At 40.7% G+C, this 26,155-nt stretch overlaps 1 protein-coding gene across 1 annotated transcript in view; it reads left to right on the top strand.

Annotated features, from left to right (window-relative positions):
• The window catches only part of CMC1 (C-X9-C motif containing 1), a 44,577-nt gene extending 23,664 nt beyond the window's left edge, over positions 1–20,913 (top strand). Inside the window, exons 3-4 of the mRNA XM_055710435.1 lie at positions 19,270–19,360; positions 20,655–20,913. Coding sequence (XP_055566410.1) covers positions 19,270–19,360; positions 20,655–20,769 — 206 coding nt within the window. The 3' untranslated portion in view covers positions 20,770–20,913. The remainder of the gene's footprint in view (positions 1–19,269; positions 19,361–20,654) is intronic.
• The last annotated feature ends 5,242 nt before the right edge of the window (positions 20,914–26,155 follow it).

Here is a 26,155-nt window from a genome sequence, read left to right as displayed (position 1 = left end):
TCTGCTTATGTGTGTAAATTAATCATTACACTTGCACACCAGCCTTGGTACAGGTCTTGCTTTGTTTCTTGGTGACAGAAACATCCTGTATACTTTACTGTAACGGGATGCTCATGAAGTTGGTGAAAAGCACTGCAAAGATGTGGCTTGAGGTGTAATCTCACATCTGTGGGTGTAGACTGTCAGACCTTTTAAAAATCACTTTATGAATTCACAGCTTATGTTGGCAAAAAGAACTTCCGAATGCTATTGTTTACTGTATAGGAAATGTTTAGCGTGGAAGCACATAGGAGAGGGTTGAAAGCAGGACTTCTTGATGTGATCTAGGCTGGTCTAACTGTGCTTTAATAGCATTAGCTTCAGTTGTATAAAGAGACTATCCAACCTGAGTGCTCTAGACAATTCCCTCCTCATTGGAGGGCACATTTATGAAGTGTAAGAGGCATGCAGGGCTGGAAAGGACTTTTCTTAGGCCATCATTTTCTCTCGTGGCCATATCTAGTGTGCCTGTGTTTGTCCTGTAACCTGATCGATGTTGCAGGTTCTATAGAAAGGCTGTTCCAATGCCTAGGGTTTTTTTACTGTTCAAAGAATGATTTTTTTTTTCTACATTTTGGGGCTTTATTAAATGCCTACACTAACTTTTCTTTTTATATTAAGCCATTTATGTTCTCAGATTCCTGGTAACGGTCTGTATAAAATCAGCACTTTTAATGGAAGAAATAGGACAAACTTTTACCTAGAAAAGGCAAGAAGAGGAAAAAGAAAAGGGAAAATAAAAGGCTTGTTCAGTAACCACCCTGGAAAACTGTTTCTTCTGCTGAGTTCCTGAGATGGCTTAGGGAAGGTATTGGACCCCGAGATTCCAGGGTTGTTTTCAGGACCATGGAGAATTTAAAACAAAAATGCCCAAAATCATAATGTCATGAAGTAAAACAGGGAAAACTAGTGCTTTCAGGTTGAAGAAAATGGTATCTAGTAAAGAAGAGTGACCGTGGTCTGCAACTTCGAATACTGCACTTTATTGCCCATTACTTTATTTTCTGCCTTTGTGGTGGTAATTTTCTACAGCGAATCTTGACAGCCCAGTCAAAATAATTCATAAGCCCAGTGATGAAAAGTACTATTTATTTTTTTGGTGTAAATCCAGGTTTGTCATCCCTCATCTGTCCTGATTCCTCCTCTTGTTTGTTTTGTGTTTTCTGAGTGTTTTTTTAATGCTCCTTCTTAATGTATATAAACTTTCCAACTTACAGTGTGCCTTATGTTTAAGAAACATAACAAACGTACAGTCTAAGCATTGCTGAAGAAATTGAGCTCCTAACTATAGAAAACCTGTGTGTTACGGGTTTCGCATAAGCATTAATTTGTCTGTGATACCATCCTGTGTATGGCTGTAGAATAGTAACCTGGGGAAGATGGTACCTGTCTTGTGTGCCATCCCATTTCCTACCCCAACAGTGCAGCTTGCAGAAAGTTTGGGTGTGCAGGAAATGTCCCTTCTGTTTCCAGATTGCAGATCAGAGGGAGATATTTGATAGCAAAAGTCAACACAGTTGAAGAAGCATGGCATGCTGAGTGAGACGCAGTGCAGCAGGGCAAGCACGTGGACTGTCAGGGATTCAGATGGGCGTATTCCTTCTGCCTGTCAGGAAGTTCAGAATTCTGCCAGGCCATGGTGTTTACATTCTTACATTATTTTAAGGCACTGTTTTGCATTAGTACCTTAACGTAGGCTTCAACATCTGTCTAGTTAAAGAACAGAAACTTACCATTGCTTTCCATATAGTATGGAAAAGAAGAATATAAAAGAATGTATACTGTTTGGGCTTATATAACCAAATATTTAATTACTAATTAATTAGTAAGTAGCTAACTAATCTTTAACAGGGTACTAACAGTGCTCAGAGTTCCTGTGGTGTCTTCACCACAGGAATATCCACTTTTATATCCAGTGTGCTATGTTTAAAATATTTTGTGTTATGTACATCTAATGATGCTTCATTACTACTGAGTAATAGTACTAATTGTTCTTCAGCTTTCTCTTTCTAACAGAGATGTCCTCATCTTATACTTTGGAAAACTATTCATGATTCAGCTACTTGGAAAATAAAAAGCATATACATGTATATATGATGGAATTTTTTAACTTTGTACATTTAAAACAGCTTGAAAAAATTTTAAGTCCTTTGTGGGGAGTGAGAATGGTGTGGAAAGGAATCCTCTTGCTTCAGCAAGGCTGTTGTGTAAGTTCATTTTAATATGCTTCATCTGTTGAGTAACTATGAAATTTCAGCTGTGTTAAAACAGAATATTGCTCAGGGAATCTGTCTTCCTCACTCTGCCATCAGATTTGTGTAAATACTAGTTACTGACTGTGCATAAACTTTTGAGAAACATTCATTGTTGGGCAGAGAATACTTAGTAAAACACCACGCCAAAAAATAATTTTTGCGCTTCTATAGAGGGAAGGTATTTGACAGAGTTGGCAACTCTTGCTTTAGCTGCATTCTCCCAACAGGCTAGTAATTCAGATGAATATTTCTGGTCTCAGGTTTTTCTCTTCTGCTCTTGCCATTTAAATAGTAGTTCAGGAAAATATGGCATGTGATTAATTTTTTTCCCTAAGTAAAATATGCTAATTCAGTTATCTTCTAGATAACTGCTTACATATTCAAATATGCATTTATGTACCTGAATTTAATTAGTGTCTCATTACTGCTATTGTTAATGAAAGGTAAGATTCCGTGTTGGAGTTTTAAATGCAAAAATATGTTACAGTCTCTGTGGAAGACTGCTGGGTTGCTGTGACTGCAGAATGAAGTTCTCTTCTAAACGATGACGAGCTGAACTTAGGAAATCAGTGCAACATTTCACTGGCAATTCTATTAGTGCAGCTGAATTCTGATCTTATGGTCTTACCCAGGGCTCATAGTTCACAGAAGTATTTTCACTCTGAGGCATAAGCAGTGGTCTCGGTGCAGTGCTTGTTGTTCCAGACCTGGCATTAATATCACCGTTGCCCTAGTGTTTGAGTTGCTTGACTTGCCTGAAAGCTAATTCAGCCACTCTAATAAGGAGGAGAAAAAAGTCACCTCTTTAAGTGTGTTAAAAGTACTTATGGTAATACAAACTCTAAATTACCTTTATTTCAGGTCCGCCTAGGTATATTTCACATGAAGGGTAAATTGCAACAGTGAGTACAATTGCTTTATGTGAAGCAGGTGGAATTCCCTAGTTTCTAATGTAATACAGTCGATGTTAAAGCTTGATTACAAAGTTGATATGCTAAAGTTTAGGTTCTACCGTGTGCTATGGGCACCCATATAAAGAGATACGGTAGCAACGAGTGTTTTGTGGTCCTAACCCTAACTGACTGCACAATAACTTTTTACTTTGACAGGTTTTGTATTAACAGTTCTCCAGTGCTCAAGCCTTCTAAGCCTTGGCTGAACTTGTGGCAAAAGTCAGAATGATCACTTAAAGCTTGTTATATTTCAGGCAGGCAGAGGGGATGAATCTGAATAAGAAACAGTGTCTAGCCCTCCTCTTCTCCCTTATGCAGTCTTTCAGAGCTCCAGTGGGGCAGCAGCGACTTCATAGTGTTCTACAGTATTCGGAGAGGAGATGCTTGTGAGTGGAGCACTAAGCTTGGAGACTTATGTTGGCTCCTTGAACTCCTCCTTTATGATTTCTTGTTAAGTCATGTAGGATGGGAGACATTCATCCCTGTTCTAGTCATGTGAAAGTTATGTCTAGTCTAAACCAGTCGTCCTGTTTAAATCTCTTGAGTGGGACCTGACAGCATTCTGGAAGTAACTTGTGCTTGCTGGCTCGCTCTGTCTCTCTGTTCAGGCAACAAGAAGGGTCAGCAGGGTACTACTTCCAGAATCAGCTTTAGGTGAGACAAGTTAAATTTTAGGTGTCTAAAATTACGTAAAGTGAATTCCACTGGTAGTCATTTTTAGTCTCTGTTCACACATGTAAATGAGGATAAGACCATACATGAAGGAGAACTATCATGGTCAGTGCATATGTGGCACTGCATTGGTATGCATAAAGCAATTGGTATGCATAAAAATATGAATTTCTGTTAGGGTATTTGATCTCCTGCAAAAGCCATGTCGAAACCGTTGGGCTTCGTGGGCATTTGCTAAAGGATTCCTTTAAGCTGTTTTTTTCGTCCCTATCTCAGGTTGCTTCCACAATGCTTGTGAGTCCCATTGATTTGTTAGTGTGTCCTCTAACATTAAACATCAGTGTGTCTGCAGGTTCTGTGCAGATGTGGACTGGCAGGATAGTAAGTGCCTTTCAGCTCCCGCCAAGATACGGTGGGAAGTAGGGGAAGGGCAGTTGATGCCTGCTACTTCATTATAAACAAGGCCCAGCTAAACACTGGAGTTAGCAGTTTTAAAATTTGGGAAGAACACTTGGAACTGAATGAAGGTTTTTTACTTTTATGGCCCCAGTTACTTCCCTTTTTTTCTTTCATCACTAGCAGCAGACCCAGACTCTAGCTGGAGACTGAAGAATAAATGAAACTGTTTTCCATAACTAATTTGACATTTGATTTCCCGTTCATCTTTTTTTTTGTCCCCAAATATTTATGATATATAAGGCTGAAATCATAGTACATAGGGGAAAAAAAGGCAAATAATCCCAACAGTATAAACTTAAATTCATAAATCTGAGACTTGCAACCAGCCTGCTGGACAGGAAAACAGATGCCATGCAATAAATTAATACTAAGCTGAATAATAAACAAGATGTATTGTTAAAGGTCTTTAATGCAAAGAAAGTAATTCCAGACTTTCATATGCTTGTTTTCTGTCTTTAAATGAAGCCCTTGCATGTGTTTTCTTTATTGTTCTCTTTTGCACACATTTGAGCTTTGTTGGGTTGAGAACTCAGTCTCTGGTTGTGCCCTGGTGATTAACTTACACTAAATAGGCAGCAGTAATGTGATTTGAGAATGAAAAGGATTCATTTCTTTTAAATGAGGGGAAAAAACCCAAGGTTGAAGGAAATAGTTTACATAATCTGTAAACTAGTTAAGGAGCTGAATATTTATGCAGGTTGAAATTGAAGCTTAGTTGCCCTCTAGGGGTTTTACATTAATACAGCATATGCTAGCTTTTGGGCGGGTTTTTTTTTTTTCCTTTCAGAATAAAGCTGAGAGAAATCTTTGGAAAAACTTACTGACAAATCTGTGGTGGTGGAGGCATGTGTACATCTGCATTCAGTGAGTACAGCTCATTTAGTTCAGAACCCAGCAAATGGAAGAAAGATTTTTAGCCACGTTCTGTTCTTCTAATTTCAGAGTACCAGTGGAGAAGGTACTCGGTAATCCAGTCATAGTACTGAGAGGTCCCAACCAGTAAAGATCCTGACATAGAAGTCAGGATATACCCCAAGGAGCTTTCAGCTCTAAGTAGACATGGAAGACAGAAGGTTACATGGGGATGAATGGTGCTGCTGAGAAGGCCATGGTCATGGCAGCATTAAGACCCTCTAACGGTTTCTGCTTGTGTCCTAGCCACCGAGTGCTGCTTTGAGTTCTTAGTGTCCTCGGCTGCCACCAGTTCTTGTGTCACATCTTGCCTTACAGCAGCTTGAGCCTGTGTGACTGAACTTGTTAGAAACAAACTTTGTGGACTTGTTTAGAAAGCTGAGTAGTTCTTGTTTGGGTAGCGTATGATATTTCATAGGAAGTATCCTCATGCCACGGGAAGAAGTGTGACTAAAATGGCTTCTAAATTAAAGCTACATATGTATTTGTCCTCCTCCATATTTTTAATGTCTCCTTTGCCAATAGTTTTATAGCAGATGCGTTGGTCTATGGTGCTATACAGATTTTTATGCCATTTGCTTATTAAACTTTGCACTGAAGAATAGTTTTGAGGGACTTCCATAGCTGACAAACAGTGGCTGTTGCTTTTTTTGTGGATTTATCAAAGGCTTATTTGTAAATCCTCTGTCTACAAATACTCCATTTTACTGTCTTCAACATTATAATTTTTGCTATGGAGAAATGACCTCATCTCTTCATTTCTCTGTAGAATCAGGTCTGTTATTACAGTGCCTTATACATGTGTAATGCTATGGCGCCAGGTGTACTGTTAGGTTCCGATAGCCAATAACATCACAGAAACATCTGCTTGGTTGTATCTGCTGTATTCTTAGGCATGACATCACAGCTTCAGCCTGGTGCTTTCTTGTCAAAACCAGTGACTTTTTCAGTAGAGCTTTATGTCATCAGTTCTGCCTTCTCCTGTTCTCTGATGCTTGATGTCCATGCCCGATCTGCCTGGGCAAATAAATGATTCTTGGAAGCTGTGCACTGGACCAAAAGACATGGTAGGTTAGAGGGGATGGTGGGTTGGTTGTTTTTAGGATTTTTTTTCCTCCCTTCTATGATCAGTTTCCTTCCGTGAGTAGAAGCACATGAGCTACCTTTAATGCAAGCTTTTGGTTCAGAACGTAACTGCTCTGTAGGGTTGTAAAAAGTTGCCAGTCTTGCCTGGTTCTCAATAGCCTTGGCCTCATCTGTTCAGTTTAACGTCTCTGAAAAGTTTGAAGAAAATGTGTATTGCCAGTTCAGGGAGGGTGTGTGGCGTGGGGCAATTCCTGGTCAAGGGGAGCATCATAACCATCCTATTCCTGCAGGGCAGTGTGCAGTGCTCACAGCTCATGGAGTTTTCCAGAAACTGAACAAAATACTGAGTTTTACTGTTTTGTCGTTCTTTTGTGTAACAGCTTCAAAGATACAGGAAGAGTATGGTGGCTGGATTATTGGCTATATCTGGCGTTCAGTCCTTTTTAGGTACCTGGTTATCACAGTCATTTATTTAAAACCATTTACAGAAGATGGAAGATAAGCATTACACGGTTACTACCAAATGGCCAGATCTTGCTAAGCTTTAGTAGTGTGCTTTCTTGTCACATTGTTAAAATTCATCTATTCAGAATCATGAAATGAATAGGGAAGTCTGAAATACTGACTGCCTACATAGTCAATGACGTACTTTCTTTTGAAAAAGTGATTATACATACTTTGTCACACTCTGGCCACCATTGCAAAGGGTCAAGTTACTCTTCAGTATACTGTTCAGGATATAGATGCAGCACAGTTTTTTTTGCTGGAAAATAGCACTTCTGGTTCTGTCATCCTTAGAAATGCTTGAGTAGTACCTCATTTGGGAGGAATTCTTCCTGTGCCTCTACACTGGTATATGCTAAAGGCTAGTAATTTTTTTAAAAAAAGAGACTAAATATACACTGGAAACTAAGGTAAGTACATGGTAGTCTGTTTTGGAGATGCTGGAGTGATTGATGATCGGGGATTAATTTTGATCTATAAGGGAAAGTCACTTCCTCTTTTAAAAAGAGCACAAGTGTATTAATCTTTAATATTGTATCCTTGTTGGCGTGCCCAGGCGGCCTGAAGTTTTGACCCTATGCTGTATGCCCCATCCCACTCCCACTCTCTTCAGCCTTGAAATCCGTTTCACTTTTGCTTAGAAGATACTTTGTTTAATTCAGAGGAGGGAGAGCTAATAATAATAAAAAAGCAAACACCCACACACACACAAAAAGTTTGGTATTGGGACTTTGAGTTAAAATCATACTTTTAGAAATACGCTAAATTGAACTGAGGGGGGAAAAAATATCCCTGAAAGAGCATGCTGTAAATTAGAGCTGGTGTTACGGCGGCGGAGCTGTGTAATCGCCTCTTCAGGAGTTACATAAATGACCTACTCTACCTCCACCGTGCGGTAGAAGGACATCACTGCTCTTTCTGCCTCTGGGTGAATCTGTCTTCTGTAAATAGGGGTTTGGTTTGTTGGGGTTTTTTGGGTTTTTTGGGTTTTTTTTAACTTGGAGTTCAGCTAAGGAGTCAGTCACTATGGGACAGAGGGAGGGGGATGTTGTTTCTTTTAATCATCTGTTATGCTAACTTCTCAGCTGTCCCTGAGTGGCTCAGCAGCTCCCGGAGGAGGTGGGAGGATAAGCAGCAGCGAGGCTACTCTGCGCAGCTCAAGTTGGATGCGCTTGTTTATAGAAAAGCAGGCGGTGACAGACAGTAGCCATGGGGGAACTTGCATTTGTTCCAGTTCTGCCTCTTCCAGTGCCTGGTATGGTAACGCTTGATGTCAGGGATACTTACTGCAGGGTAAGAGGAGAATTAGATCAAGTCAGTCTTAAAGGAAGCAGTTGTTTAAAAACAGTGCAGTTCAGCTAGGTGGCTGTGCTCGTTGGGTGTGCTTCACCTGAAACCTTACATGGAAGACAATGCTTGTACTTGACAAGAACATTCGTAAAGCGAGTATCTTTAGTGGGCAAATCGTGATTTACCCAAGTAAACTGTTTCACAACAACATACTTACTTTGCATAAAAGGATTCTTTTTTTTTTTCTTCATAATTTCAATGGGAAGAAAAGAAGGTATGCTTTTCTTGACAAATCTGCCTCAGTAGTCCAGCACATTATCATCTTTGAGCACTTAAACCTGCCTTGCCTGAGCAAGTACAGGCACTGTAAAGCCTGATACATGATTTGCTATTTCTTCCATTTTCTGAGGACATAACCCTCTTCTTTGTACTGCTGTGCTCTGGGTGTCTTGCTTAGTCAGAGGGAGGAGGACTTGGCTCCTGGCTCTTAAAGAGCTGGAGCTTACTTAATGCGTGTGGCGGTGCACTATATTTCTGTGGTTTTGAGGCAGAATACATACACGTATAGATATATGTGTATACACATGCATACACAAAATGCTGACAAATCTGGAAATCCAAGATGGGAGATTAGATCAGGTCAGGCTTGTGCCTACTACACTAAAGCTAACAAGTAGATACTTCTCTGCATGTGTCAGAGCTCCGTTTACTGTTGAAATCCAAGTTCTTTTGAAATTCTAGTGACTAAGCGCATATTACTAACAAATTATGTTTACCACAGCATTTCATCAGCATTCAGCGATAGTCAGGAAAATACTGTCTGACATTTTAAGCTGTACATTTTTAAAAATTCATCTTTTCAGGCTCTGTGATAACTTAGGAAAACACTTTCCATAGTCACGTATCATGTGTGCATTCAGAATTCTTATCAAACTGACAATTAACTTTAATCTTTCCACCCCTTAGCCCCCCCAAATAATTTTGGTCAGATTTCACGTGTGCAGGGCTGATACAGAAATGTGGAATGAGGAGAGCTGACCTGTCCTTGTCCAAGCAGCAGAACTAAGAACTGCTGAAAGTACTGTAAGATCGCATGTGTACTTTCTTCAGAACTCCAGTTTTAAACTCTAATTAATCTGGTGTATTTTTGTTAACAGTTTTGTCTATTTTTTGTTAGTTGTACTGATTGGGTTTGCTTGAATTACTGTGTTTGGCTGTGTTCCTCAGTCTTTTTTTTTTTTTTTTTAAACTAATTTCTTTCTTTGACTTGCTGCTTTTCAGTTTCATTCACTGTCTCCTAATGCTCATTATGAAATTCGGAAGAAAATGTCCAACAATCTGCTGTGGACAAGTGTGGGTTAATTGGGACAGACAGAAGTACTTCCTTGTTGTTGCTTTGGGTTTCTGGGTATACCTCTGACAAACAGCCACAATGCTCAGTCTAACTGGGAGTAAATTTTAGACTGCAGAGCACGTATAGTGAGTCCAGTGAGAGAGCATCCACCACCGTGAGCCTCTGTATCGTATGGGAATGGGACTGTCTTCATTGTTCATGGCTTTCTTGGATTTATTTGACATCCCTTGATGGTGGTTTATTAGTATCCCCCTTTTTCCCCAGAAATTCCGTCTTTAATGGTTGTTGGGTTTGAAAACAACAGAAACCCTGTTAATGTTTCTATTAAAAAAAAAATAGACCGGCAGCTGAGCAATGACTTCTGTTTTGAATTAAGTGATTTTGGAGAATCCCTGCGTGCCTTATATGTGTATTCAGAACTGGTGTGGTACTGTGGTTTCTAAGAAACCCCAACAAACAGCACAAGCAAAAAACCAATCATTTTTAATAACTTTTGAAACAGAAAGTTTAAATAAGCCATTGGTTTCCATTTGAAAAGCCCTGTCTAAGCCTTAATTTCAGAAAAGATACGCTCTTGCCAGGTGTGAGCAGTAGATCAAACCCAGAAACTTGTAATATCTGTGCATTTAAAAGATGAAAACTGTTGAGACTGTTGCTTCTAAGGGAAGGTAGGTAGCATTACCAAACAAGTAACTGGATTGTTCTGTAAAAAAAACACCACCAGCCAACACACCCCCAACAAAACCCCACTCCCAAACAGCTTTGATCAGCAGACACCTTTCCTCCCTACTGCTTTGGCTTATTCTGCGTTCAGCCAAGGGATACTTTGAAGCCAGTTTATTTTTGCAGCAGGATTTTGAAAACTTGCTAATGAAAAAGGCATCCATGGTATGACATATAACCACAGTTGCAATAGTTGGGACTTCAGCAGGACTTGAGCAAGCTGGGGCAGACAGATGTTGAAGGAATTCCGGCTAGCCTATGCCTTTTTGGTATTGGGGTGGTTTTTTTCCACTTTCTTCCTCCTCTTCTGTTGGAGGCTTGTCATTTTAGACCCACTGTGCAGGTGATCATAAGGGTTTTAAAGGCGTGTGAGAACTTTATGCTTCAAGGTATAAGCCAAGCTTACAGTTGATAGGAGTTAGGAAGAAACTTCACTTGAGAATTCGTTTTTCCATAGCGTCGACTTCATGGCACCTTTCCCTGAAGCAGCTGTTCCTGGCTTCTGAGGCAGAAGGCATACAGGGCAAATGGGCCCTTTGTCTGATTCAGTATGTTATTTTCTCATCTCTAACTGTAAGTGTCCCCTAAAGCAAAGTCTTCAGATTTATTTCTAGGGTATTGGTAACATGTATTCTTTACTGCAAGGCAGTGTGCTTAGAGAAACATTTTCTATTTTTTGGGGGAAGTATTCTTCCTCTGCAGATCGCAGTTGTGCTGTCTGTCTTCCTGAAGATGCCTGCTCTATATTCACCTCTCAATCATGGGACAAGTAACTTTTCAGCATTTAATATAGGAGTGCAAGAGATGCTGTAGTCTACTGGAGGATCCAGTTTGTATTGCGTGCTTTAACGCAAAGCTGGTTATTTGTGCTGAGAGTGCCCTGGAAAGCATTAGTCAGGAGGAGAGATCTTTAACACAGTGAATAGTAGTTCCCTAAAATTCTTGGATTCCTGGAATCGTCCTTCCTCCCCAGTCCTGTGTTGTGTGTTACTATGTATTGACCATCTGCCCCAGGACAGATGCCCCCAGCAGTATGCTGGAGCTACAAAAGCTGAAATGGGGAGAAGCTTTTTTGGGAGGTGGTGATGGGCAGGAAAACAGAAAGTATATGATTATTTTTATGTTACAACAAATGAATATTTGTGGAGACAAAGTATTTGATCTGATAACAGAGGTTCACTTGAAAGAGTCAAGGTTATTTTATGTCAATTTTCTCTTTGCCCTATATAAGATGCATTTAATTATTTCATGCTGTCTCCCTCTATTCAAATTAATCTGTCTTATATATATTGTTGCTCAAATTAGAATAATTCTTTAATCAGCTGTATTATGCATGCCATAGTAGACTAGAATAGGAAAGCTACTCCTGGCATACTGACGATGCATGTATTTTATTTGTTATTGTAATTTAAAAGTAAAATCAGAAATATTGATTTCTACTTGACTGGAGAGATGATTTAGTTTGAATATCAGACTGATCTTAATCAGGTGAGAATTAATTGAGTTGGAGGTATTAGATATTCAGTGATGTTAACTGAACCATGAGCAATCTACAGAGAAGCTTTCTTTTGTACTGTGTTGGAAATATCAAATAGCTTGTACTCTACAATCTAAAACAATCTTTTCATGTTCATCGTACTACTTCCTCTGTCTCATTAAACGTGCCAGTAATCTGTGCTGTGCATACTGAGTAATCTTTAAAGTAACAAGCTGATACATCACAATTTAATACAAAAGTAAAAGCATAGTAACTTCACCATAAAACATTGCTGATAATGTTTTATATCAATTTCATGTTTTTGTACACATTTTACAAACAGAATTTAAAACCTTGTCCTTGTTCACATTTTAAAGGGAACTGTTTCTTCCTCCTTCCACCATTGCCCCCCAAATCCTCGTTGTTACTTGGGCATCTTTTCTCCACCCAGTGCTAGATCTCCAGGAACAACCGAAGCATTGGACAAAATTATTTCCTTTTTTGTGTAAAGGAAAAAAACTTAACCCAGGAATAAAACATAAGCCTGGTCTGGATCATGATACAAGCTTTTTTTTTTATTTTAAGAGTGTGATAGCAGTATCATAAGTGTTGAGAAAATATAAATGGTGAGATAACACCTCTGTAGGACTTTCTCCTAAGTAGTAAAATTGTAAAGTCTTTAAATAAACTAGAGCCAGACCTGAGAGGATCAATTTATCTTGATAATGGGGAATATTTCATTTATTTTGTGTACAAGAACATCTGCAAAATAGATACATAATTATGATGGATAAAACTACAGTTTTATATGAATTGCACAATGCTTTGCAGTATGAGTTGATACAAAAGTGCCAAGTACTGTTATAATCTGAATCTGCAAAAAATGAACTTCCAGAAATAGCCTTCATGCTACACACAGTTCATATGCTGAAAGTAATGATGATGGTCACTTGGCATTGTCATATCAAGGCAGTTTCCATGCAGCTGGGTAGCTGGAGATAACTTCCAAATGCTTTTTGCTCTTCTCTTGCATTGCGCATGGACAGAATTCCATGTTTGCAGAAAGATATAATTATTTAGTATTTTTAAATTTAAAGTAAAAAAAACCACCCAACACTTTACCCCCGCCCCCCCAAATGTAATCTGCTTACTGATTATTCCCTTTTATTAAACCACAAAAAAGTAAAAACTTTCTGTTTATTTTTAATGCTTGGGGCAGGGTGTTACAGGTTGGGTTTGTGGGTTTTTTTTCATAAATTCTTTCCTTTACATATATGTAGCTGAAACTTTTGCAGTCCCACACACCAGTTCTGCCATTTCACGCTGCCAGTTCTGCCATTTCATGCTGAATGCAGCACATTGAAGAGACCAGCCACCCCTGCTTGAGGGTGGAACACTTGCATCTTAAATATGGCACCTTGGTTTTGTGTCCACTGTTTGTAGGTCTGCACTGAGATTAAGAATGTTAAAATTAACCTTGGTGTGGAAGAAAAGCGGTATCTTTATGCAGCAGAGCTGTGGCTCTGTGTTATGCCAGATGTTGGTTTGTCCCTTTGAGTCAAAATCCTGCAAGTTTTTATTTTCATCATGTAGGAGCAAATATTACCTGAAACTGTAAATGTGTTCCAAGATGAAAATGGGCAGTGCCCTGGCTTTTTAGTTCTTTTTTTTAAATTGAAGTATATGCACCCAGACATCTGTTGGTGGACTCTACCAACTTTGTTATAACTAATTCTCTGGTAATGGATCTGATCTTTTTAAAATTTGAAAATCAATACTTTCATGTGCTAATTATTTCATATGCCTCTCTGCTTGGATAGACAGGGAAATCATTTGTCCAGTCTTTATTCTGAGATAATTGAACCGTTACCCTGTTGCACTTTGGTTTCTGCCTGCTTCCCATATTATCCTGTAGCAAAGTTAGAAAGGGGGGCGGGGACGACACACCTCTTAAAAATAACAAAGACAAATGTTCTTCTTAAATACCAACTATTTTCCAGCAAAGTCTTAGGTGGACCGTAAGGATCTTTGTTTATAAACTTCTTTACTGAGTTAATCTTCTAGCTAATTATCAAAGAAACCTTAATAAAAGAGTGCTCTGTAACTTGAAGCAGTTCTTAATCAACCATCGGATATACTAACAAGTAGTCAGACATTCAAAAGTAATTCTTGATAACCTCCAACATTATTTGTATAATTCTGTATCTGAACAGAATTATACAGAGACTTGGAATAGGATTTTATAAAAAATAAAAACACGCATGTCCGGACAGCTTTAGAAAAAAATTAGAAGGCTTTTAAAAGCTCTTCTGTTGTTCTGTGACCTTACATGTGCCGGGACCTACAAAAGCAGCTGGTTTTCCCCTTGTTCTTCATGTTTTGCTTTCTCAAGTCGGTAAGCTGATACAGGGAGACCCAGTGCAATACTGCTCTTAGATCCTGGGCAGTTAGAGATCTGGAGGTGCCTGGGACCAAACAGAGCAGCTTCCCTGAGATACTCCCTGCTGAAGAGTCAGTCCACGGAAGGGCTCGCTCATCGCTGACCCGGCCCACAAAGCCACCGTGACTGTCCCTGAAAACTGTAGGAGCTGAGTGGTCACCTCTGTGTGCCAGCATGCCATAGTTAGCAGGTGAGAATTGGCAAAACTGAATTGCTCTGTATTCAAATACAGTAATTCAGCTTTTGTTCAGTTAAAAGCAGACCTTCGTCTTGGCAGAGATACCATTCAGCCTTAACACACATGGCTGATTTAGAGAAGGTACTAAATTGCAAGCTTGCTTTAGCAGTTAAAATCTCTCTGGGTGGCTGTAATGGCCAACAAAGTAAGAAGACTAAAAATTCTCAGAACTGTGCCCAAAATTCATTTGGGATTTCCCTTAAAACAGAAGTGTAAAGCTTTGTTCATGAGAGAGAAGACGACAGAATCTAGCCTCAAATCAGTGATGAACTGCTCAGTGAACTATTTCTGAGCTGTAGCCTCGAGAAGAGTTCTCTGCTGGGTGTGCGTCCCTCCAGACACAGCCTGTGGGGCTGACCTATGTCAGATATGATGTCAAGAACCGTAACTGCCGCAGGTGAGAGAGGGGTCCGTGGCCAGTTTCCGTGGTAACTAGTAGGCACCTGCAGCTCGTTGACGCAGTACTGGATCTGTGCATGGAGCATTCAGTGATGGACATATGTAGCTGTCCTGGCAAAGCCTCATCAGTGTTCATTTTATGGAGGGCAAGCTTTTCCTCCTTTCTAACAAGGCGTTTTGGCTCCTCCATCCTTCATTTTATTTAGCTTGTATTTGTAAATACTGGGGAAAATTTTTATTGTTTGTTTGTAACGTTTCTTTCTGTTGTGTTACAGTCTGCAGTGGATTTGCAGACTGCCCCCAATTCACATCTAGTTTCGCTGCCGCCTAAGGTTCTGTTTTGGTAGCTTGCTGCTTGCACTGTATCTTGTAGAGTCACAGAAGGCTATTTGCTAAAGTTGTGAAGATTGGAAGATGCACAAGATTTCTCAAAGGTCAATCCTGCTCTGAAAGAACAATTGTTCTTTGTATCACGTTCAGTACATCAGGATGTGGATAACCGGCTAGCTGAAAAGGGTCACATAGACATAGTCCAGCTGGCTGGACAAAAATGCACATCGCTCTCAGCTTATCTGAAGTAAAGCAAAATACACTGTCTTTGGCTGTCCTTGTTACACAATAACAGGAAGATTTTGGTGGGAAAAGAATGTTGCAGGTGGGAACAGAAAACTACAGAAGAGAAACTAGGGGTGGGCTTGGTATTTAGGCAACTAACCAATAATGAGCTTAACTTTTGTAATATGTATGAGCTAATTATAAGAAGGCATAAAAGGTGACTGTAAGGTACAATAAACGAAGTCTGCTGATCACTCATATTGAGTGACTGTGTCTTCCCTCCGTCGCAACATCAGGAAGGAGGTTGGTTTGAGTGTGGGACCAGGTTCTCTAGCCTCCTGATTACCGCTTATACCTGCTGAAGTGTTAAACTACAATGGGCTTTAATCGGATCCTGTGTATCCGCTCCTTTTGTGGTATCTTGCTGTGCACTCTGAAGCTTTGGTCTACAGCACAGATATCGCTTGAGTGAGGAACGAGTGGTGATTGTTAAGATTATGGAAGTGGAGATTAATTCTTGGTTTGAGATCGTATCTGGAACTATTGTGTACTATTTGTGAGATTATTCTCTAAACAAGTAGTTTTAACACTCTTCTGTGCTGCACAATTTTGAGATGTTTTGTTTCATGACAGAGCTGTGAGCGTGACAGAGCACAATGAAAAATAAAACAAGGTTCTCCAGACTCCTGTAAGGTTTCTGGTAAATGTTTGTAACTAAACCTGTCTCACTCCTTACGTGACCGCCAAAGGGATTTTGAAGTGCTGGAAGTAAGAGGAGAGAGAGAATCAAGTTTTGTGTGCTCACGTGAGGATGCCCAGCGTGCTTTACCCTGCTCCTTTTGCCCCGGCTGCTGTTGAGCACCAGTAACGTTAAAGCTAGAAAGCTGGAAGCAGTTTTAATGAATTAGCAACTGCCTGGCCACATACCGCAAGTGGGCTGTCTGAAGCCAGGGAGTGCTTGCAGCTGCAGGTCAGGTTTTGTTCACTGGGACATCGCGCCTTGAACCAATCAAGACTGGTGAGTTAACAAGTGAGAGGGACCTCCTGTTGCCTTCAGTGGATTTTTTACTTCACAGTTTCCAGAAGGAATGATTACTAGGGAAAAACCCAAACAGCACAGCACTTAAGGAAGCGCCTGTAGAGAGCAGAAATCAGACTGGTCAAAAGGCAAACCATAAGCTTTCAAAGGCTTCTCATATTTTTCCTGGTAAAAACAAAAGGACCGTTTTAGAAATGTGATACAGGTATGCTTTTTGTGAGATGCTGAGGTAGGGACATTCCGTGTAAACAGTCCAGGCAAGAACAGAAGAATCATCAGATTTATTTCAAAACCAAAGAAACATTTTGATAACCTAATAGTCGTGTTGTTCTGAGCTTACACTGCTTCGTAAACTTTAGCTATCCAGAAGTACCCTCAGATCTGTGCATGTGTACTTGGGTGATTTTAGGTCTGAAAATGAAACACATATGCCAAATGGGATCGTAGCAATTGAGTATGGTTGTTAGTAAATACCTGTGAGCACAGGTTACAGTGTCTTCCTAACTGGGAGTGAACTGGTTAATTGAAACCCATTTTTTGCATACTTGAATCTGGTGCATTTTCAGATGGCATATGGTAACGTTACCAGCGTGTAACATTAGGTGCTTTGTTGAAGTATGTTTTAAGTGTTCATCAGTAATATGTTCAAAGTAGATAAGATGTCAATTCTTTGCAAAGTTTTGCAAAGATACATGTAAGTTTGGCAGTGTAAGGACACTTAAGACTGTTGTCAACACTTTGAGCAAACGCTGTTTTTTTTAATAAATGTCTTTATCAAAAGTCTGATTAATACAGCCATGGACAAGCAGATTATCCTCACCTAAGGGTTGCTTGCAGCTGCTCGATCACTTCCTCCTTTAAGTCTTGCCAGAAGTGTCCAGGGTACTAGAAGGTGGGTTTTGTTCCACTGAGGCCTGTGATTGCTTAATGCCCATTTCAGTGGGCATCTGCTAGGAGCTAAGGAGAGACTTGCTGCTTTTATAGGCATAAATCTGTTTTCTTGTTTATTTAAGTTTTGATGTAATGGAAGCTACATCATTGTACAGGATCAACAGTTCCTTAGTAGGGAGATCTGAAACTTCAGCTAAATGTCATGAAAACATACAACAGGTACAGGACTGTGCTACAGTTGGTGTGTTTAACAGTTGTGCCCATATATTCACATGGTCAGGTACTTGCAGGTGCTTGAGGTGCCTTTTGGATGCCCAGCATGGCTTCAGAAGGTATATCTGTACAGTAAACTTAAAGAATGGAAGTGATAGCAAAATTGCTGTTTCTGTAAATATTACATACCTGGTTGCTGTGTGTACAAAAAGAGGAAGACGCTACTGTGGGTACATGAAGTACAAGTTTTTGGACAAAACAGAATAAGAGTAATGCATTGAGCATATATATACACACATATGTGATACTCAGTGCGCACAAATCAATGTGTGTAAACATACTCGGTGTTCACATACACCGAGTATAGATAATGTGATTTACCCTTTGTATAACATAGCATCGTTTAGTTGTGATGTTACTGGATTAGCTGTAAGTTTTGCTAAAGGTGTGCAAGAATGTAATGATTCCTATATGCCCTAAATTTGCTGGATATTAAATCACTACCAGAAGCTCAGAGGAGGAGAAACGGATGGAACTCTGGAAGGCGACACAGCAGATTCGACTTTGTTCTTGACCTGGCTACTGGTTGATCTTGGGCAATTGGCTCGCTCTCTCTCACCTGTTAAATGCAGATATTACTAACTCAGACCCCTTATAATGAAACAGTTTGAAATCTCCTGATGGGAGTAACAGCCAAGTCTTTAATCTAGAGTTTTTATTTAGTGAAACATCTGTACAGGGTCCTGGAAACAATGAGGCGTAATTTTAGTTACTTCCAGATAAAAAACACACCCTTAACCCTGACTTTGCCATTCTGTTTCAGTGAGTTGGTGACTTTTAAAGTCTCAAGATCCCTAAGACTGACCAGGTACTTTCATTTCATTGAGCAAACAGATTGGGAAGAGAGATCATTGACTCTTTCCCCTTTTATGCTCCCTTGTTAAATGCTGGAGGTCATGATCCCAGAAATGTAGATGATCATCAATATTTTTGAGGGCAATGCTCTTTAATAGCCATTTGGACTTCAGAGAAACTCTGTATTGAAGAACAGCTACAGGCCGCTACCTGGCACAGAGAAGATAGCGGTCCTTGGAGCACTGTAGTGCTGTGGAGCACAACCTGGCACTCCCAGCTGGTAAACTGCTGGCTTTCTCCTTGCACTCCCAAGGAAGAGTTTTGGAAATGCCAGGAAAGAACCATGACCTCGCAGTTTCTTAGCTCCTGTCCCAAGGAAACCTTCACAGGAGGTGACTGCCAGTGGCATTTCCTTGAGACAGTAGTTTCTGTCAACATTACTGCCCTCTTAATTTGTAGAAACAATTGTACTTCAGTAATTTCAAAAGCTTTCATTGCAGAGGAAGTGCTAACAACCGTGGCTTACCTAACTTTTCATGCTTCCTTTTGTTTTGCTGTGATAGCCCCGAGTAGTCTGTTTGAAAAGCAGACACAAGACTCATGGATTTGCTGCAAGAGTAACTTCAGAAATTCGTTGGCATTAGCAACGGCAGTATGTGTGTGAACGTGTTGCATGATGAGGGGAGGAATCCAATTAAAATCTTGTTGCTAAACAAGTGACAAAGACCTTACAAACAGTAGGAGACCCTAGGCCAACTATGGTTGTACTAATAATAAATCTGATCTGGTCTGCGAGGGTTTTTTTATGGAACGGTATACACATAGGAGGATTTTTGTACCAATTGTCATTTTTCTAACTTCAGATTTAGTTTGTGAGTTGTTTGTTTTTTTTTTTTCCTCTTTTTTTTCCCCCAGCATTTACTAAATGCTGTCAAGAAACGGGTTTTCTCATGGTGGTGAAGTGTCGGCAGGAGAACACAGCCCTGAAAGACTGTCTGGTTGGCTAGTAAGTCCCTTCCAGTTTTTGTTGTTTTGTTGCATGGCCTATAAAAATCTAAAGATGAGTAGAAACCTTAACTTCTTGTCAAAAGAGTTATGTAAGGTTAGTGACTTGGATGTATTTTCTGAGAATTGTAACTTCACTTTATTAAAAAATGTGACAAGATTTTATTTCATTAATGAAGTTGTCCTGTGACTATAAACTCTCCTCTTGATTTAAACGGTGATGGATCTAGATGTTCAGCCCAGAAGACATGTTGTCCCGTATTCACTATGCTGAATTACGGATGTGGGGATAGGGGGGAGCAGTGCAAGTACCTTCATACTGTGTTAGTGAGACAGGGTACGTTTATTTTGATTTTGCTTCTTGAACTGTTAAGATTTACTCTTTGTTCTGAAAGCGTCCTGCTGTTGTGAACAGCAGCAGGAAATTGTTAGAGATGTCAACTTGATGCCATGGTGGATCGAAACGTCTCTTTTGGAAGTTCTGATTTATCCCCAGTGCCATCAGGCTGAAGGGTTAGATTCTTGAATTTCCCAGGGTTGAGGATTTTTTGAGGTTGACCTGGGGGAAGAAGGAGGCTGGTTCGGTTTTGGGTAGAATGAGTGTCCTGCCCTGTTAAACCAGAAACTAAGATTAAATGCCTTTGAACTAGTGACAGTTATTCTCAAGTATTTGGGAACTGATGAAAAAACATATGCAGCTAGGCAAGAGGTCAGGCCTAACCACAGCAAGAACTTGCTGGAGTTACTCGGTTTCATTTGTCTGTACCTTTGCCTTTTTAAAAAAAGAGAAAACACCACCACTCAACCGAAATACTATGAAAAAAACCAAAATTATGAGAAAAATTGATTTAATTTTTTAATTAGACCTACTGTTTGAGACATAGACTTGAACCTGTACCCAGTAATTGCTTGGGTGCATAAAACCTGCATAAATAAGCATAATCCAGCAGATTCCCACACTGAGGAAGCTAACTGCAAGTAATAACAGATGATCTAGCTGAAGTACCAAACGTCTTTTCCTTTTTCTGCCATTCTTCTTCATGGCTTCACTGTAGAGGCTTGAAAAGGACTCTGCCTCAAGAGAGAGCAGTATACGAGAGAATGCAGAGCAACTCGGTATTTATAGTTTATAGAGATAACTTTAGTGCTTATGTACTTTATTAAAAAAATCTTTATTATTGAAGACGAGCAAATTTTCTTTGGGTGTGAAAGGAAAGATCAGTTACGAGTGTTATTCATGCAATATCTGTTCCATATGCCAAGATGAAAAACAGTGTTATGTATTTGTCTTGTAGCTATTCTGATCCATTATTCTATGAAGAATGCAAAGCAGAGTATTTGAAGCAAAGAGAAGAATACAGAGCAACTGGAATTAAGAAAAAAAGACAGAAGATGACTTCAAATGTGTAGTTAAAATGAACGTCTCAAATTTTTTATTCACCTCTGATTTGACTTGATTTAAGCAGACTTAAATAGTATGTTCCCTTCTGTGTGGAATTTAACCGAAATACACAAAATGAGATGAATGGAGAATAAAAATCCCTGAACTTAAAAGTGAATTTTTAAATTTTCTGTAAAGCTACAAAGCATGCAGTCACAGTTTGTGAGAGGACTTGCAAAGGTCTGTTGCTCTGTCTGAACTTGAGATTTTGTTACCGATTTACAAATGGCCTTTTGGAATTCAAAGCTTGTGTCTTGTTACATGTAGCAGGCTACGTAAAAACTTAAATTGCTCACCTTTAAGTTGCATTAGCTGATCACATACTGGGTATACATTAAAACTGGTCTGTTTGTCATCTGAAGCTGCGGATGTGTGGCAATGCTCTTACTAGGGGAAAATGGTGGCAAATGGAGAAGCGCAGAGCTTCTTGGACCAATTTTTCGTGAAAATACTGACTCATATGGGAGCCTGATAGTACTTTTGCCTACACTGTGACTCATTTTTAAGTCTGCGTTGTCAGAAGTGATGGGTGCCCTGTGCCCGTGTGTGGCCCAGACTGACCTGTTGGACTGTAGAGAAAAAGTCAACTGATCTAGACCTTCCCTGAGAACAGGAGAAGGTGGCACAATGAAGGCAAAATCACTGGCAGCAGGATCCGTCCCCTGCTTTCCTCTTTCAGAATGAGGCGGATTGTGTAAGCTTCCACACCTCGGTAACGGTGACCACACTTGCAAAATTATTACAGGTACAGGTGAGTAAAAAACCTAAACCAGCTAAGTAAGATGCAGGTCACTTCCTGCAGAAACTTGTAAGCAAGTCCCTATTTAAAAAGGGGCAGGCAGAGGATCTTTTGTGTACTGATACTTGAAGCTGCTGAATTGTAGAACTCTCACATGCGTAAACGGCTTCTCTAGACACAGCCTGCAAAACTTGATGTGACTATTTTAAAGTATTGTTTGAAGCATTTTGAAATAATTTCTTTACAAATAAGGAAAGGCTGCACTTAGAAGACCTATTCGCATGGTAACTTTAATGCCCCGATTTAAAAAAAAAAAAAAAAAAAAAAAAATTGTCTGAGTAAGTAGTAGGATTTGGTACTTTTCTATCAGAAGATGCAAAATTTGACTTAAGTACTGTTTCACCACAAAACCAGTATCGCTCTAAAAGTACTTAACATGGCAGGTTAATCCTTGCCCTTTATTCTGTGCCTTTTACTGGGAATAATTAACGTTGCTTCTGCTCTTAGACAGCAGATTGGCTGGAGGACTAGGGAATGCTTGTGAATGAAAACCTGGAAAGCTGTGTAGCATTCTGCCTTGTGAGGCAAACTGAAGTGGCATTCAGCTCTAAAACTCACCGCCTTGCAATAGCTTCTGTGCAGTTGTTTCCTATATATGTACTTTGCTCTTGGCTCCTTGGTTCAAGCACTTCGGGAAACAAAAATACTCCAGTAAGTGGGAAATTGTTTCCCTGTACATATTTAAAAAAGAGGAAACTTAATATAGATGGTGAAATGTTTTTTTTTAAGGACAGCCACTGTTCTTAAAAACATATCCCACTATGAAAACCTGCTACGTTTTCAACCAGCGAGCCTGGGTGTTTGCAATTGTTGTCCACAGCACTTCCAAAGAGGATTTGGGCTGGGGGGACCATTCTGTTAAGAGGCAAGTGCTGTGTGCTGCCAGTGGTACGTACCTGCGCCGAGGGCTCACCTGGGTCTTACTCGGGTTCACCCCACAGTTGGTGAACGCAGCCAGCAGCACCAGCCACGGGTTTCTCCTTTTCTGGCTTAGCAGAAAGCATGTTCAGCAGGTAAGGGGCAGCTCCAGTGCATTGACCGGGGAGCAATTAATGCCTACAGCGGGACAAAGTCCAGTTTAACCTGCAGGTGTTACTCCCCTGCTGTTCCATACGCGCGTTATGGGCAGGACCGCAACTCCCTTCTGCACTGGTAACTAGCCTCTGCTGCCAAGCCTGAAGCTGCGCACACTGGATTGTGCCATCAGCCATTCGCCTCTCTTCACCCACCCTGCTGCGGAAGCAGGAACGGGGTTAGCGCGGCTCCTCCATTGTCTGCCCTTGGCTCTGGCATCAGCTTCCTCTCACACACCCATGGCCTTAATGCCACGTTTCCTGGTTTCGAATTCTTGATTTCACACCTTTCACTTTCCTAAGGTCTTGTGCAGTACCCTGTATTTTAATTGCATTTACATCTTTTATTTAAAGTTTAAATGAAAAAATGAATACTAGGAGGTGACAGACTCACACTAGTAAAATGCTTTTGGTTTTCTTTTTGTCAGCTGCAGCTTCTTCCTCCTGCTGAGGTTAACGGGAAGCAGCCCTGGGTTCTAATCCCTGTAAGAAAACATCAGTAGTATTGACAAAGCCTTCAGCTGTGCTTCACCAGTGAACTGTAAGCTCTTTCTGCTACACCTTGAATATTTTTTAAAAAGCCCTTCTATTTTGTCAGAACTTGCTTGTGAACGAGGAGAGGGTACAGCTCTGGAAGCCTGGCCATCTTCCCCCTCCACCTCCCAACAAAACACAACACGGTTTTTGTCCTTACTGAGAGTAGCCAGCTGTAAGCGATCAGGAAGGGCGCAGACATCAGTGCACAATAAGCCATCTCCATCTAAACCAGGGGTTGAACTCTTAACTAATAATCCCTAGCTGTGGGTTTGGTTTTTTTTCCTCTTCATTTTGAAATAAATTCTGCAGGATTCTTACACATTATTCTGCGTCTGAATAGGCCATTGGTGGAATTAATCTAGGTGCATCTCCAGTGTTTGCCAGTGAGCCTGTTAATTTAAAAAGGTTAGGGAAGGGCAGAGGCAGGGGGTAACTGAAGTACAGCAATGGCACTGGCCCATCTAGTTACTATTTGTGGAAGCGGCTGATGTTTTCTAACGTGTGACCTTCTTCAAAATTAAGGTGGCATTACCAAGTGGTTCCAAGTAGAAGCTTGCACTGTAGCCTGAAGACGAGCCTGCACCCCGTGCTTTACCTCCTTGCATGGGAACCATCTGCTCTGTGGCACCATTGATGGACAGCGATGGAATAAGGTCTTAAAACCAGAAGACTGCTGTGTCACCTACCCCCTCACCCAGTGCAGCGAAGTCAGCTTCTGCGGCAAAGGGGCCTACCTTTGCCTCCTCACAGCTAGCGCCCACATTTTTCACTTGGGGCTCTCTTCAAACTCCTGAGACAGCCCCCTACAACTGCAAGATCTAAAAAGGAGGAGGGAAAAGGTGTCATATACAAAAGTTTGCCTTCGTAGTCTAGAATGACAACTCTGAGGAAAGGGGGAACAGAGTTTTCAAAGAGGAGTGGAGCTACGTGCCATTGCAGGTCTGAGGCATCACCCAGCGATTTAAGCCCCAAACCCATTCGACCTTGTATTTATACATAGTACAGACACACTGTTCCTCAAGTAATTCCTGTGTTTACTCTGCTGGTCCAAAAATGGTTAAATACAGTTGGAGCGCAAATGTTCCATCTAGTTAAAAATCATTTAGTAACAGCAAACACCTGGTTCTTCCTTTCATGCTCCTCCCCTAGATCAAACATCATCATCTTACCCCTCAATTACTGTATCTTGATGTTTGAACCCTTCTGTCTCTTCCATCTTAATGCAATCAATCCCTCTGGACACTGACCTCAGTTCACATCACATTTACGACAGAGAACAGGTTTTGTTGTTGTTGTTTTTTGGTTTTTTTTTTTTTTTTAAATGGTTCAGCTGCAACTTGATTAAAAATAGGGTTTACCTTTAGTGCTGGTACTAAAAAAAAAGAAATAGTTCTTGTCTGTTGTCTTACATTCATACAATTGCGAACTGCACACCACTCCCCCACAGAAAGGGGCAAAAGCCTGAACCCTAAACCCCCCCCCAAAATAAAAAACCCATCCTCCCCCAAAACCCCACATGCCTTTTTGTATTCAGACTCCGCAGAGCAATAGGGAAACCCCTTACTGCTCGCAGCCACTGTCTCACAGGGCCTGTCTGAAGATCAGAAAACGCAGGCGAGCCGGTCACGTACTGGAGCTTTTCACTCTTCCTTTACTGGGCCACAAATGCAGGCATCCGAGTGTGGGAGTCTTAAGTGTATTGCAAGCTGGCTTTGAAGTAAGATTTCGTCTGCTTTACATCACCAGTACAGTTCATATTATACTTACACGGGCCTGTGCTAAATTACTGGGAATGGGTATTGTCTTACTGTAACTCCACCGTATGTCTAGTACCACTCTGGTCTTCCTCCAGCTGTAAAAAATTGCCAGTGCATCACGGCTAATTTCAGCGTTTGCTTTCTTCAATATGGCTAGTCCACGAGAGGAAAACTGGTCAACTGTAAACCCACCAAACTGGCAGGGAGACTTAAAATTACCATATTTTCAAAATATTTAAAATTAACCGAACAGTGGAAGTTTACATACGAGTTACTAAAACGTTTGTCCAGCTCTGCAACTAGATATTCATCAGTTGGCCATATGCTCACTTAAATGTGCACATCAACAGCCTCCACCTGCCCAAAAAAGCAGTCTTCCGTTTCTGTTAAATGGAATTAGTGCTTTCTTAAATTAGAAATTGTCAGATCAGTGGGGTGGGTGAAGTTCTAAAATGTTCCAAGTTTGTATTCGAATAAATTCTTCTTTTTGGTGTCATGTAACGTACTTGCATGAGGACCTCAGTCCTTACTTTATGCAGTTTTACAGTTCTGTGGCACAAATGCCCACGTGCACACGAAACACCAGAACCCCTTTACTACAGCTACTTCTGCATGTAATTTGCTGTCGCTGTGATGAAAAGATTTCACTTCTGAAAATGGAAAAGGCCCGGTAAGCCACTAGTGGCATGGATTTAAATGACTCTACCATCTTGAATCAAAATTTGATTCTATGCTTCACAAGCCAGCTAGCTCCCGAGTGGCTCCACATCTGGGGCCTTCCTTCTCAAATGTTACAGCTTGGCCACGGCAGTGAGCGACTGGATTGGAAATGCCGCCTACAGCAAGCTCTCCATCACCCTGCCCTGCCCTCTCCGGTAGCAGCAGTTCTTCTGAAGTCCCTCTCGGCAAACATCACCGCTCCCTCCTCCAGCACAGAAAGCAGCACAGATGAACCAAGAGTCAAAGGTGAAGCACAGACTTTTTCGGCACTGCACAGAGCAGCTTATTTTAAGTTGTCTGGTCACAGAGGACAGGACAGGCTGACCAGGAGCCTTCTGACAGAAGCAGTCAGACCACAGGAACACACCATAGCTTAAGGGAACCAAATCCTTCAGGTTTCAACATCCAAGAGATTACTTTTCCCAGAACACACCGAAGCAGTCTACAGAGGATGTCTGGTTTGTTGGTT

This window comes from Falco cherrug, chromosome 4, assembly GCF_023634085.1.
Source record: "Falco cherrug isolate bFalChe1 chromosome 4, bFalChe1.pri, whole genome shotgun sequence".
In the NCBI taxonomy this organism is placed as follows: domain Eukaryota; kingdom Metazoa; phylum Chordata; class Aves; order Falconiformes; family Falconidae; genus Falco; species Falco cherrug.
Note: the sequence above shows the minus strand (reverse complement) of the source record. Positions and strands in the feature narration are given on the sequence as shown.